At 54.0% G+C, this 15,080-nt stretch overlaps 1 protein-coding gene across 1 annotated transcript in view; it reads left to right on the plus strand.

The window, feature by feature from the left end:
* The window catches only part of LOC101942530 (uncharacterized), an 81,970-nt gene that overhangs the window by 30,047 nt on the left and 36,843 nt on the right, over positions 1-15,080 (plus strand). The window contains exons 8-12 of the mRNA XM_065574643.1: positions 9,788-10,192; positions 10,332-10,405; positions 11,095-11,158; positions 11,846-12,001; positions 12,706-12,969. Coding sequence (XP_065430715.1) covers positions 9,788-10,192; positions 10,332-10,405; positions 11,095-11,158; positions 11,846-12,001; positions 12,706-12,969 — 963 coding nt within the window. The remainder of the gene's footprint in view (positions 1-9,787; positions 10,193-10,331; positions 10,406-11,094; positions 11,159-11,845; positions 12,002-12,705; positions 12,970-15,080) is intronic.

Consider the following 15,080-nt stretch of genomic DNA (forward strand, 5'->3'; position numbering starts at 1 on the left):
TTTTTTTCCTGCATCTGAACCTGGTAATTCCCAAGAAATTCCCAGAAAAAACACACGAGTCTAATACTAAGCTCAATACAATGCACAAAGATCCCTTGCCCAGAGCTGAGATGGAGTCACCTCTGGGGTGGGGTGTGGGGGCTGTTTATATAAGGATCCATTACCGAGCTGGCAGTGAGATGCAGCCATTCCCAGGTGGGGCATCTGTTTAACAGCAACTGAGGGAAACCTCCCGGGCAGCTAATAAAAACCAAATGGGGATTAACCAGAGACAGAATGTACCACACCAAGGAAGGGGCTGGCCCGGACACCGGGGTTCCTGCCCCGGCTCTCACCCAATGACCAGGGGTCTGCCCTGATCCGCATGGATCCAGCGCAGTGAGTTATAACCCACTAGACCCGGCAGCCACAGTCCCAGCAGGAATCTGCCCCAGGCTCGCCCCTTCCGCCACTGGCCGGGGACCTATGTCCATGCGGCTGCACCCCACTGTTCATAGGGACCCTCTAACCTGCTCTCCGTGGCTCTCGCCCAGCCCCAAACAGGGGCCAACCAGCCAGAGGTGGAGCAAACTCACCAACTGGAAACTTCCTGTTGTGCAACATTCACTCAGCAACCAGCCTCCCAGCACAGCCGCCGGTGCCCACAGGCAGGGGGGCAGAGCTGATGTGCCACTGGCCAGGGGCAGAGCAGACCAGGTTCTGCCTGGGGCAGGAGACTTGGGAGGACCCGGACATCAGGGCTGGTCCCAATGTCTCCGGGGGGCGCTGTGTTTCTTTGTATCTCAACACTGGGCAAGGAGTCCTTGTATAAACAGCCCCCCCCCCCCCCGCCCCACTCCAGAGGCAGCCACATCTCAGCACCGGGGAGAGGTCCCTGTGTAAACAACCCCCAAGACCCAGGGTGTTACCTGCACATGCTAGGGCACCTCACCCTTTCCTAACTTGTAGGGCTCCAGGCAAAAAGTTCCTACCCTTACCCAATTTGTAGGGCTCAGGGCCACCCATACCCAATTCATAGGTGTAAGGGGTAACTAACCTGGTCAGATTAAGTAACCCCATCCTTTCCCAATACATAGGGCTCCGGGTGTACACTAATTATGCAGGTGTGCGGACCTTTTATCAGTGAAAGAGCCTCACACAGAAATATCCTACTTAATCTCTATTTATTAACAATCACCCAAACCAGACTGCACACGCTACACAGACAGTGCTCACCACTCCCAATCAGACAGATGAACTTTTCTTGATTGCCAGTCAGGATCAGGTCCATCTGGGGGACTCCAGTTTGTGCAGGGTCATTGGCAGAGTGTTGAGGTCCGGCAGCTCTGATCTTTGGCACTGTGTCCTGGAGTTGGTACCACAAAGAACTTCCTTTTGGACCCCAGTTTATAGAGTGAAACTTGAGTCCTTTTTAGCTGTACCTTAACCAATCATTATACTAACAATTTACTAACCAATCCTAACACAGTGTAACATAATCCTTTAACCAATCCTATGCCACCGCCTTAATTAATTTACACCTAGAAAAATTAAATATGTGACAGACAGAAAGAATTACAGAACCAGACAGAGACTATACAGCTAAACAATAGGGAAGTGGGGACCAGAATGACAAAACAATAAAGAAATGAAGATTTTACAACCACAACTATTGATGAGTGATTTTTTGACGGACAGATGCTATCAAACTAAGTTTTCTTTAACCATCTTAAGATCTGTTTCTTTTCCTGGTGATAGTGGGGACCATTGGGACGGGGTCTCCTCATTAACAGCCTGATCTGACATTGTTTTAATGTCACTGAGATGGAATGTGACTTCTCAGTTAATGGCTGCTGCTTGGCTGCTCTTTGAATCTGGCTGCAGACGAAGGCCTGGTCCTTACACAGGCCAGGTTCAGCTGCGTCTCAGCTCTTAAGTCAAAGGACAGAGTCTGTGGTGGGCCGTGGAATCCAGCTGCTTCTCCTGATGCAGCCGATGACCCAGGTCCCATCACAAGGGAATCCCCAGACTCAGTGACCCGGGAGGCGTTTGACAAACTGAGAAACAGAAAACAAATATTTGCACTCAATGGACCGGCTCCAATCTGCTGGGGTCTCCCCTGCTGAGAGACCCTAGAGGGGGAGGGTCCCCTGGTCCCACTCCACCCCCAGAACCAGCCAATACCCCACCCTGGGGCAGATCAGAGCCAGTGCCCCCTAGAGGGGAAAGGTCCCGTGCCCCATTACCTCCACCCCCAGCCAGTCCCCCTGCGGTGGGGCTGGAAGGCAGCTGTCAGTGGGAGCTGCTGGTATCTGTGACATTCTCCCACTTGCATTGATGCAATGAGATCTCCAGCTACTGGAAATCGCTTCTGTAAGACATTCTAGGATCAGTTTCACACCATGACTTCCCCTTCCTGTCTTGAAATCTCACATTTCGCAGCAGCCCTCACCCCGACACTCACACTCACTCCGCCCCAGGCAGGTCTCCACATGCACCCGGCTCTTCCCATTGGAGTCAAGCTTCACTAGCTGTCCTAACCGGGCATCTGCTGTTCCAGTGCGCTCTTCCCAGCCGCCTCACCCCAGAGGCAGACGCATCTCAGCTCCGGCTGAACAACCCCTGGGCAGTGTCGCTGTGTGGCTGTTCCCCAGCTGCCCCACCCCAGAAGCGGCTGCCTCTCAGCTCGGGGTGAGTGATTAGTGTCTGCAGCATGTACAATATGATAAGAGGTGTGAGCTGCTAGCGTTCACATATTATTGTATGACTGGAAAAAGCAGTAATAGAGGTGGGATGGGGGGCAGGTAGGCAGGACTCCTGGGTTCTGTCCCTGGCTCTGGAGGAGAGTGAGGTATAGAGGGTCTCAGAGCCAGGACTCCTGGGTTCTGTCCCTGGCTCTAGGAGGGAGCAGGGTCTAGTGGGTTAGAGTGGGGGTTGGAGGCAGGGAGTCAGGACTCCTGGGCTCTATCCCAGCTCTGGGAGCAGAGTGAGGTGTAGAGGGTCTCAGAGTCAGGACTCCTGGGTTCTGTGCCTGGCTCTGGGAGGGGAGCAGGGTCTAGTGGGTTAGAGTGGGGGTTGGAGGCAGGGAGTCAGGACTCCTGGGCTCTATCCCAGCTCTGGGAGCAGAGTGAGACATAGAGGGGCTGAGAGCCAGGACTTCTGGGATCTATTTCCAGCCCCACAAGCAATATGCAGCCTGCCCCTGTTGCAGGGAAGCCACGGGCAATGCCAGCCAGAAGGAGGGGAAGTCGGCAGGATGCTGGTGCTGGGGTTTCTGAGAGAGCATCTCACCCCAACCCCGTCCTGTCTGCACCCACTTCTACTTTCATATTCCTGTGCACACCGCTTCCCCAGGCTCCGAGTCACAAACCCTGGGGAACCCGAGCTGCAGGGTAGGAGAGCCAGGCGCCGGGCCCCCCTCTGCAGATCTAGGGGTGAGTGGAACTAGGGTGGGGGAGGGAGCTGAGAAGAGTTTTTAGGTAGGGTTACCATTCATCCGGATTCCCCCGGACATGTCCGGATTTTTGAACTAAAAATAGCGTCCGGGGGGAATTTGTTAATGTCCGGACTTCCCTCCCCGCCCCCCATGCAGAGCACACGCGGCTAACAGGGCAGCCGGATGGTGCCACTTACATGGGGCTCCGACAGCAAGAGAGAGTCCCTCCTCCCCCTGCAGCAGAGCTGACTCACTCCCTCCCTCCCTGCATTCGCCTCCGGCAGTCTGCCCAGCGTGCCGGGAAAACGGCTCAGACAGTTCCTGAGCAAGCTCCCAGAGAGACCTTAGGCGAACCGAAGGCCAACCACAAGGGAGCCAGGGGGTCGGAGAAGGGGCAGGGAGGTTCTGGAGGGGGCAGTCAAGAGATGGGGGGGTCAGGAGTTCGGGGGGGCTTTCGGGGAGGTGTGTGGATAAGGTTTTGGGCAGTCAGGGTACGGGTAGGGGGTAGGGTCCTGGGGGGCAGTTAGGGAGGGGGGTCTCAGGAGGGGGCAGTTAGGGGACAAGGAACAGGGAGGCTTAGGTAGGCGGTGGGGTTGTGGAGGGCAGTTAGGAGCAGGGGTCCCAGGAGGGGGCAGTCAGGGGACAAGGAGCGGGGGGGTGGGGGGTTGGGAGTTCTGGGGGGGGGGCTGTCAGGGGGTGTGGGGATGTATCATCCCTACACCAACCTAATGGAAAGTTCCATGAGGAGGTAAGGGTCACGATGGGACACTTGCAAGATAATAAATCATGGCCTTATGTAAGGCCCCCCTGGTGGTCTAGGAATTCTATAAGATGAGGTAAACAAGGTAATAAATCATGGCCTTATGTAAGGAACGGTTGAACCAATCGGTGTGGGGCTATACATGTGATAAACACATGATTCTCCTTCTTGTCAAATCCGTAGATGTGTAATTATAGCCTAATTGTGTTATGTAATGTTGAGAAAAACTATAAAAGAAAGCTTGCAATAAACAGAATTCGGATTCAGCTTGCAACCACATTGGTCGTGTGCTTTATCCACTCCGCATGGGACCCCACAAGGGGGCAGGAGAGGGGAGAGGGATCGGAGCAGTCAATGGGACAGGGAGCAGAGGGGTTACATGGGTCGGGAGTTCTGGGGGGGGCTGTCAGGGGGTGGGGAGTGGTTGGATGGGGCGTGGGAGTCCCAGGGGTCTGTCTGGGGGTGGTGGTGTGGATAAGGGTTGGAGCAGTCAGGGCACAGGTAGGGGGTAGGTTCCTAGGTGGCCAGTTAGGATGGGGGGGAGGGTCTCAGGAGGGGGCAGTCAGGGGACAAGAGGCAGGGAGGCTTAGGTAGGGGGTGAAGTCTTGGGGGGGCAGTTAGGGGCAGGGGTCCCAGGAGGGGGCAGTCAGGGGACAAGGAGCAGGGGGGAGGGTTGGGGGTTCTGAGGGGGGCGGAAAGTGGGTGGGGCAGGGGCGGGGCTAGGGCAGGACGGGGCGGGGCTAGGGCGGGGCTCCTCCCATCCTCTTTTTTGCTTGCTGAAATATGGTAACCCTATTTTAGGTAGGGGAGGGAAAGGAGGAGCAGCCTGTACCATTTTCATGGGGGTGTAACTAGCCATTGCCCCGTACCATTTGCACAGGAAAGGAGGGGTGAGGAGTGAGTAGTCCACAACATTTTCATAGGGGAGGAGGGCAGAGGAGTGAGTGGCCCATACCATTCTCACAGGTCAGTAAGGGGTAAGAAGGAGCAGTCCAAATCATATTAACAGGTGAGGAGGGGGGAAGGTGTGAGTGGCCAATACCATTTTCACATGTGAGTGGTGGAGAGGAGGTGCCCCATACTATTCTCACAAGACTGTGGCAGGGTGGGGGGGGGAGTGGTCCTTACCATTCTGAGAAAAATGGGGAGGAGGGAGTGGCCAGTACCATTTTAATGGGGGGAGGGAAGTTCCAGCTGCAGGAGAAGCAGGGTGGAGTGCGGGTGGGGGAGAAAGCTGTGGGGCAGGGATGACAGCATTAGAGCCCCACCCTGGCTGCAGAGTGGGGAGCCATCAGCTCTCTGCACTCTCCCGCCACCCTCTGGGGACACTTTACCCACCTCCAGGCCATCCGGCTCCACTGGGTCCCTACAGAACCAAGCCACTCACTGCACAAGGGGGGGGGGGAGATGAGACAACCGGCAGCAAACAAAGGGGTGTGCGGAGACAAAGCACAAATCTGTGAATTTTAAGAGCCAATCTCAGGATTCTTTGAGCAAATCTCACAATTTTTAGCCAATCTCAGGATTTTTAGTGAATTTTGGGGAGGGGGGTGTCATGATATTCACATGATATTTTTTGTGAGTCCTAGAATCACAGACCCACAGGGTGAGAAGGGACCGCAGGGGTCACCTAGTCCAACCCCTGCCAAGATGCAGGATTTGTTGGGTCTAACCCATGCCAGACAGATGCTGTCCAGCCTCCTCTTGAAACCCTCCAGTGAAGGAGCTTTCATGACCTCCCTGGTCCATTGTCCGACTGCTCTCATAGCTGGGGAGTTATCCTTGAGATACATTGGTGACCAAAACTGGACACCATCCTGCAGCTGAGTAGAGTGGTACTGTCACCTCCTGTGACTTGCTTGTTCTGCCTCTGGTAAATTGCGTTATTATTTTTTTTGCAACAGCATCGCATTGCTGACTCGTGTCGAGGTTGTGATCCATCCCAAATCCCACCTCCTTCTCAGCAGTGCTGCTGCCAAGCCAGTTCTTCCCCACCCTGTATTTGTGCACTTGGTTTTTCTTCCCTAAGGGGAGCACCTTCCATTTGTCCTTCATGAATTTCATTGTGTTGTCTACAGCCCAGGCCTCCAATTCATCGAGGTCCCTCTGAATTTTAGTGCCATCTTCCAAAGTGTTGGGAACTCCCCCCAGCATTGTGTCATCTGCAGATTTGATCAGTCTGCTCCCTAGTCCTACATCCAGGTCATTGATAAAGATGTTAAACAACACGGGACCCAGAACAGATCCCTGTGGAGCCCCACTTGGGACCTCCCTCCAATCCAACCTTGTTTCATTAACAATTACTCATTGTTTGTGGTTGTTTAACCAGTTATGTATCCACTTAATGGTAGTTCCAATGAGCCCACATTTCTCCATAAGAACGACCATACTGGCTCAGACCAAAGGTCCATCTAGCTCAGTATCTTGTCTTCAGAAAGTGGTCAATGCCAGGTGCCCCAGAGAAAATGAACAGAACAGGTAATCGTCAAGAGATCCATCCCAGCTTCTGGCAGACAGAGGCTAGGGACACCATCCCTGCCCATCCTGGCTAATAACTGTAGATAGACCTGTCCTCCAGGAACTTAGCTAGTTCTTTTTGAACCCCATTATAGTCTTGGCCTTCACAACCTCCTCAGGCAAGGAGTTCCAGAGGTTGATTGTGCGTTGTGTGAAGAAATACTTCCCTTTGTTTGCTTTAAACCTGCTGCCTATTCATTTCATTCGGTAACACCTAGTTCTTGTATTATGGGAAGGAGTAAATAACACTTCCTTATTTACTATCTCAACACCAGTCAGGATTTATTAGACCTCTATCATATCCCCCCTTAGTCATCTCTTTCCAGGCTTAACTTTCCCAGTCTTATTAATTTTACCTCATATGAAAGCTGTTCCGTACCCCTAATCATTTCTGTTTCCCCTTTCTGAAACTTTTCCAATTCCAATTTGAGATAGGGCCACCAGGACAGCATGCAGTATTCAAGATGTGGGTGTACCATGGATTTATATATAGGCAATATGATATTTTCTGTCTCATTATCTATCCCTTTCTTAATAAAAAGAACAGGAGTACTTGTGGCACCTTAGAGACTAACAAATTTATTAGAGCATAAGCTTTCGTGGACTACAGCCCACTTCTTCGGATGCATATAATCCGAAGAAGTGGGCTGTAGTCCACGAAAGCTTATGCTCTAATAAATTTGTTAGTCTCTAAGGTGCCACAAGTACTCCTGTTCTTTTTGCGGATACAGACTAACACGGCTGCTACTCTGAAACCCTTTCTTAATGATTCCCAACATTCTGTTCACTGTTTTGACGGCCGCTGACAATGAGTGGATGTTTTCAGAAAACTATCCACAGTGACTCCCAGATCTCTTCCTTGAGTGGTAACAGCTAATTTGGACCCCCCCTACCCCCCATTTTGTATGTATAGTTGGGATTATGTTTCCCAATGTGCATAACTTTGCATTTATTAACATTGAATTTCATCTGCCATTTTGTTATACAATCACCCAGTTTTGTGAGATCCCTTTGTAGCTCATCACAATCAGTTTTGAATTTAACTATCTTGAGTGGTTTTGTATCATCTGCAAATTTTTCCACCTCACTGTTTATCCTTTTTCCAGATCACTTACGAATATATTGATAACACTGGTCCCAATACAGACCCCTGCGGGACACCACTATTTACCTGTCTCCCCTGTGAAAATTAACCATTTATTCCTTTGTTTTCTATTCTTTAACCAATTACTGGTCCCGGAGAGGACCTTGCCATTTCTCCCATGACAGCTTACTTTGCTTACAAGCCTTTGGTGAGGGACCTTGTCAAAGGCTTTCTGAAAATCTAAGTACACTACATCGACTGGGTCATCCTTGTCCACATGCTTGTTGACTCCCTCAAAAAATTCTAGTAGATTGGTGAGGCATGATTTCCCTTTACAAAAACTATATTGACTCTTCTGCAACAAATCATGTTCATCTATGCATCTGATATTTTTCTTCTTTACTATAGTTTCAACCAGTTTGCCGGGCACTGAAGTTAGTCTTCGTGGCCTCTAATTGCTGGGATCACCTCTGGAGCCTTTTTCAAAAATTGGGGTCACCTTAGCTATCCTCCAGTCATCTGGTACAGAAGCTAATTTAAATGATAGGTTACATACCACAGTTAGTAATTCTGCAATTTCACATTTGAATTTCTTCAGATCTCTTCTCCAGCTTACTTATGAGAATGCCATGTGGGACTGTGTCAAAAGCCTTGCTGAAGTCCAGGTATATTATGTCCACTGCTTTCCCCCTGCCACCAACCAGGTACCTCATCAAAGAAGGAAATCAAGTTGCTTTGGAAGAATTTGTTCACGGTGAATCCATGCTGGTGATCACCCCTTCGTCCTCACAAATTGAAGGTGTTATACATTGCTCTAGTAGCTTTCCTGGTGTCGAGGTCAGGCTTACTGATCTACAGTTCCCCGGCTCCTCCTTTTTCCCCTTTTAAAAATGGCCACTCTATTAGTTCTTCTCCCATCTTCTGAGACCTCTCCTGGCATCCATGAGTTTGCAAATATTATTGCCAGTGACTCCAAGACTTCTTCCACTAATTCCTTCTGCCCCACTGATTTGAATTCATTCTCTTTCATCAGAAGGCCTCTGACATGTTCTTTACTTATCCTGATCTGCAGCCCTTCCCTTTTGTTGTTCGTGGTAACTTCGCTAGTCTCCTGTTCACATGTTGTTTTTTTGTGGGAAGACTGAAGCAAACAGACACTGAGCAGCGCTGCCTTCCCACCATCTTCTGTCACCAGCTCAGGATTTTCTGTCCAATCTCATGATTCCGAGAGAAAATCTCAGGTTTTTTCACCAATTTAAGGATTTTTTTAGCCCACGATCTCTCGGGACGGTCTGGTGATTTGGGGGTCACTGCACTGCCAGCAGCCCCAGATCAGCCCACTGCAGAGCCCAGCAGTACTAATGGTGCACAAGGCAGATCTGTCTCCCCGCTGAATCAGCCTCTGCTCTCACACTTCCCACCCTCCATCTGTCCTAGGTCTGTCCCAGTCCGACACCCCCAGCCATGGGCAGAGCCCTGCTGCCACAGCATGATGCCGGCGAAAGGGAGCTCCCAGTTCAGGGCCCCCTCTGGAGAGCAGGAGGTCCTGCCACACTGAGGGTCCTGATCCTCACTCTGCTGTGGAGGGGTAAGTAAGTGTCACCTACATCCCCAGTGCAGGGGGAAGGGCAGAACCTGTGCTAAGTGGGGCCAAGTCTGTCCCAGAACTTGGAAGAGAGACTGGCCAGTTGGGGAGGGGAGCCCAATGCCCCAGTGTGGTTTTAGGGGGCGCTGAGCAACAGGGAGTGGGGGCAGGGGGCTCATTGTAGGGAGTGATGGAAACTAAATGGAGTGAGATTTGGTCAAGGACACAGGGCTGGGGCTCACATGGGGATGCAGGTTGGGAGTGAGGGGCACCAGCAGAGCTGGGCAGGGGGGTTGAGCTCGGGGCTGGGGTCACAGGGGGCTGCAGGTCGGGAGTGAGGGGCACCAGCACAGCTGGGTGGGGGGAGCTCAGGGTTGGTCTCTGCTCTCTATGGGTCCCATTTCGATTCCTCTGCATCCCCTGCAGGGTCCCTGTCCCTGGAGTCTAGTTATTCCCTCAAGGTGCCACAGTCGGTGTCGGTGCAGGAAGGTCTCTGCGTTCTAGTCCCCTGCACCTTCACGTACCCAGCTTCGTTCGACACCGACAATTCCTGGGCCCAGCTCTTCAGAAACTGGTACAAGGATCAGGTTGTTGTGCACTGGGATCTGCCTGTGGCCAGCAGTGACCCCAGCCGGGGGGTGTCGCAGGAGACCCAAGGCCGGTTCCAGCTGACGGGGGATCTGACACACGGAAACTGCTCCCTGCAAATCAGTGATGCCCAACGGATGGATGCAGGGAGATATTTCCTTAGAGTTGAGAAAGGAAACTTTAAATACAGTTACCGCTCCAATTACCATCACACTCACCCTACACTAGAGATCTTGGTGCCAGGTAAGGGCAGCCGCAGTCACCGCTCATCAGCCCCCCTTAGCCAGCCCATCCCAGCCCTGGTGCCGGATCAGAGCTGCACCCCTAGAGGGGAAAGGCCCCGTGGCCCGGAGTGATTCTCTCCCTTCTCCCCGTGTCTCAGAGCTGACAGAGGAGCCAGAGATCCAGATCACGCCGGCGTGGGGGCCACCAGGGACGCTGCTGGCTGGGGAGCCGGTGACTGTGACCTGCACAGCCCCCGGGCGATGCTCTGGGACCCCTCCCCGAGTCACCTGGATGGGGCCATTCAGCGACACAGCCCGGAATGTCTCAGCTCCACTGGCGAACGGCACCTGGACCCACAGCTCCGCACTCAGCTTCACGCCCCCAGATCCCACTGCTGGGATCCCCACCCCTGGGCTCCCCAGCCCTGCCCTCCATCCCCTCCCTCAACTCAGCCCTGTGCTGGGATCCCCACCCCCCACCATGCACCCTCAGCCAATACTATTCCACACCCCTTCCCTCCACACCTTGCAGCCCCTTCTCCCTTGGAATCTCACCCCTTCCTGCCCCCCTTGGCTATAGCTCCCCCTTCCCTCCACACCCCCAGGCTCCCAGGCCCTTCTCTTCTGGGATCATCTCTACCCCCAACCTGCCCTGCCCCCAGAATCCTCCTGTGCTGGGATCCACCCCCCCATTCTAGTCCCCCATTGCTGGGATTTCCTCCCCGTCACAGCAGCCACCCCAGTTCTCCCCTGAGATCCCCCCTGGCTGGGATCAGTGGATGCTCTATATGGGGCAGAGTGTTAACGGGACCCAGTCGCTGTCCAGCACTAAACATTCTCCAGGCTCAGTACCCAGAGACCTCGGTCTGCCCTGCCCCAGGGCAAACCCCCGTTAAATGGCCCATGACCCTCGTGCTGCAGATCCATGGCAGAGGGAAAATCAGCGGCCGCCTTTGTGATGTGAAGGATCAAATCAGGCTTCACTGTAAGGACGGCCCTTGTTCCCTTCAGCTGGAGGGAGATTTAGAAGGAAACGGCCCCCACCACCCCAACCCCCACTCATGTCTGACCCCAGGCCCCAACCCGACCCCGAACGTCTACAAAGACCTCAGAGGAAATGTCCAGGCTGCAATCAAAGACCCGCAGCCTGAGCCCTGTGAGCCCAACCCAACGGACCCAGGCTCTGAGCCTCAGCTCCGCAGGGCTTTGAGGGCAGCGTGGACGGACCCTGCCACGCCTGGCCAGCCAGTATCAGTGTCCAGCTGTTCCAGGTGTTGATTTCAGACACCCCTCTGAGCACAGCCGGGCTGCAAAATACCCCGGCCTGGCTGGCTAAGGCCAGGGGCAAAGGAGAGGGCTGGAGAGAGATGAACTGAAGGGGGAAGGCAAAGGACCCATGACAGGGGTGTCTGATGTCCCTGATGGTGGCTGGGTCTGGGTTGGGGGTGGCAGCAGGGATATTTAGATCCCTGTCTCTGCCCCTCCGCCGGGGAGGACACGTTTGGTCCCTTGGGTTTCCATTTCCCACGGTTCTGGTTCCCCGATGTGGCCCTAACCCGGCCCCTGGGTTACATCGGGCTCCTCTTGGGTGGGGCTCAGTCGGGTCTGTCACTTCCCTTCCCTGCCCACGGGTCTTGTGTCACTTCAGGGACTTTCCCGTCCCCCAGCTGAGATCACAGCAAGGGTCCATGTCTAGGCTCAGTGATCACTAGCGACCCCCCCGCACCGGTGCTGTCCAGCCCCGCTGATCTCCCCTGTCTGGTTTGTGTTACAGACCCGCCTGGGCCCCCCAACATCACTGGGATCCTGACCAGGAACGGACGCCCCGGTGAGAGGCTGCGCCGCGAGCCCCGGGAATCAGCGAGCGCCTCCTAGTCACGCTCTGCCCGCGCTCAGGGCCAAGTGCCAGGCTCGGCTGGGCCAGGCTCATGGGTTGGGTGTATCGCAGGCCAGGGGAGGCTGAGCCGCCCCAAACAGCCCTACATGGCCCCACCCATGCTCCACCCCCAGGTCCCCTCCTGCTCACCACCCACGCTCTTCCCCCACGACAGGGCTGGGGCTGGGGGTACAGGGGGCCGGCCTGCATGCTAGGACTCCAGGTGGTTGGGGCCTTGCCTCCCTCTCCCCCCAGTGCTCTGGGACTGGGATTCTCTGGCCACCTGGGTGGGGTGGGGGACCAGCCTCCACGGTGAGGGGGCTTTAGGCTCCGTTGGGGGTGGGGCCTCAGGCAGAGGAGGCGGGGCCAGGGGTAGCCTCCCTGAGTTGGCAGTTCATATGTCAACCATGACCAGGCTGCTCCGTGCCTAGAAGGGGGAGGCCGAGGAAGCTCCAGGGCTGTGGGGAGGGTGGTGTGGGGAGCAGGCCCAGGTCCCTCTGTCTCCAGACCCCAGGACAGCGCTAGCCAGTGCTGGGCAGCGGGGAGGAGATGGCTGTAGAACCAGCCCCCATGTCCTACCCCAGAGGTGGCTGCATCTTGGTGCCTTGTGGGGGGGATCTCTGTGGGGGCCTAACCTGCCTGCTCGTCTCTTCCAGTGCCAGATGCGTGGGGAGCTGAGGGCGACGTCGTGTCTTTGGAGACCCAGGAGGGCGACTCCCTGACCCTGAGCTGTGAGGCTGAGAGCAGAACCGAGTCCACCCTGAGCTGGGCCAAGGGGAATGAGTCCCTGAGCCCTGGCCAGGGAGGGGCCGGGCACCTGGAGCTGGCGAATCTCAGCAGAGGAGATGCTCGGGAGTATCGGTGCTGGGCGAAGAATTCCTACGGGTCGGCCAAACGGGCCCTGCGTGTGCACATGCAGTGTAAGGTGCTAGGGGTCGCTGTGCCAGAGGGAGTGGGGCGGGGACTCAGTGGGGCATGCTATGCTGCGGGGGGCAGGGCAGGGAGTCCATGTGCTGTGCTGCTGGGAGTGGGGTGGAGAGTTAGTGGGGGGCACTGTGCTGGGGGGAGAGGGGAGAGGCTCACAGCTCACGGCCCGGGACGGTGATTCCCTGCGGTTCCTCTGCTCTGTCACGAGCAATGCCCCCGCTGCGCTGGGCTGGGTGAGAGGTGGCCGAGCCTTCATAGAATCATAGAATATCAGGGTTGGAAGGGACCTCAAGAGGTCATCTAGTCCAAACCCCTGCTCAAAGCAGGACCAATTCCCAGCTAAATCATCCCAGCCAGGGCTTTGTCAAGCCGGGCCTTAAAAACCTCCAAGGAAGGAGACTCCACCACCTCCCTAGGTAACGCATTCCATTGTTTCACCACCCTCCTAGTGAAATAGTTTTTCCTGATATCCAACCTGGACCTCCCCCACTGCAACTTGAGACCATTGCTCCTTGTTCTGTCATCTGCCACCACTGAGAACAGCCGAGCTCCATCCTCTTTGTAACCCCCCTTCAGGTAGTTGAAGGCTGCTATCAAATCCCCCCTCATTCTTCTCTTCTGGAGACTAAACAATCCCAGTTCCCTCAGCCTCTCCTCATAAGTCATGTGCTCCAGACCCCTAATCATTTTTGTTGCCCTCCGCTGGACTCTTTCCAATTTTTCCACATCCTTCTTGTAGTGTGGGGACCAAAACTGGACACAGTATTCCAGATGAGGCCTCACCAATGTCGAATAAAGGGGAACGATCACGTTCCTCGATCTGCTGGCAATGCCCCTACTTATACAGCCCAAAATGCCGTTCGCCTTCTTGGCAACAAGAGCACACTGTTGACTCATATCCAGCTTCTCGTCCACTGTGACCCCTAGGTCCTTTTCTGCAGAATTGCTACCTAGCCATTCGGTCCCTAGTCTGTAGCAGTGCATGGGATTCTTCCGTCCTAAGTGCAGGACTCTGCACTTGTCCTTGTTGAACCTCATCAGGTTTTTTTCAGCCCAATCCTCTAATTTGTCTAGGTCCCTCTGTATCCGATCCCTACCCTCTAGTGTATCTACCACGCCTCTTAGTTTAGTGTCATCTGCAAACTTGCTGAGAGTGCAGTCCACACCATCCTCCAGATCATTAATAAAGATATTAAACAAAACTGGCCCCAGGACCGACCCTTGGGGCACTCCGCTTGAAACCGGCTGCCAACTAGACATGGAGCCATTGATCACTACCCGTTGAGCCCGACGATCTAGCCAGCTTTCTATCCACCTTACAGTCCATTCATCCAGCCCATACTTCTTTAACTTGGCGGCAAGAATACTGTGGGAGACCGTATCAAAAGCTTTGCTAAAGTCAAGGAATAACACATCCACTGCTTTCCCCTCATCCACAGAGCCAGTTATCTCATCATAGAAGGCAATTAGGTTAGTCAGGCACGACTTCCCCTTCGTGAATCCATGCTGACTGTTCCTGATCACTTTCCTCTCCTCTAAATGTTTTATAATTGATTCCTTGAGGACCTGCTCCATGATTTTTCCAGGGACTGAGGTGAGGCTGACTGGTCTGTAGTTCCCCGGATCCTCCTTCTTCCCTTTTTTAAAGAATGGCACTACATTAGCCTTTTTCCAGTCATCTGGGACCTCCCCCGATCGCCATGAGTTTTCAAAAATAATGGCTAATGGCTCTGCAATCTCACGCGCCAACTCCTTTAGCATCCTCGGATGCAGCGCATCCGGCCCCATGGACTTGTGCACGTCCAGTTTTTCTAAATAGTCCCGAACCACTTCTTTCTCCACAGAGGGCTGGTCACCTTCTCCCCATGCTGTACTGCCCAGTGCAGCAATCTGGGAGCTGACCTTGTGCGTGAAGACAGAGGCAAAAAAATCATTGAGTACATTAGCTTTTTCCACATCCTCGGTCACTAGGTTGCTTCCCTCATTCAGTAAGGGGCCCACACTTTCCTTGATTTTCTTCTTCTTGCTAACATACCTGTAGAAACCCTTCTTGTTACTCTTAACATCTCTTGCTAACTGCAACTCCAAGTGTGATTTGGCCTTC

Source organism: Chrysemys picta, chromosome 20, assembly GCF_011386835.1.
Source record: "Chrysemys picta bellii isolate R12L10 chromosome 20, ASM1138683v2, whole genome shotgun sequence".
Taxonomy (NCBI): domain Eukaryota; kingdom Metazoa; phylum Chordata; order Testudines; family Emydidae; genus Chrysemys; species Chrysemys picta.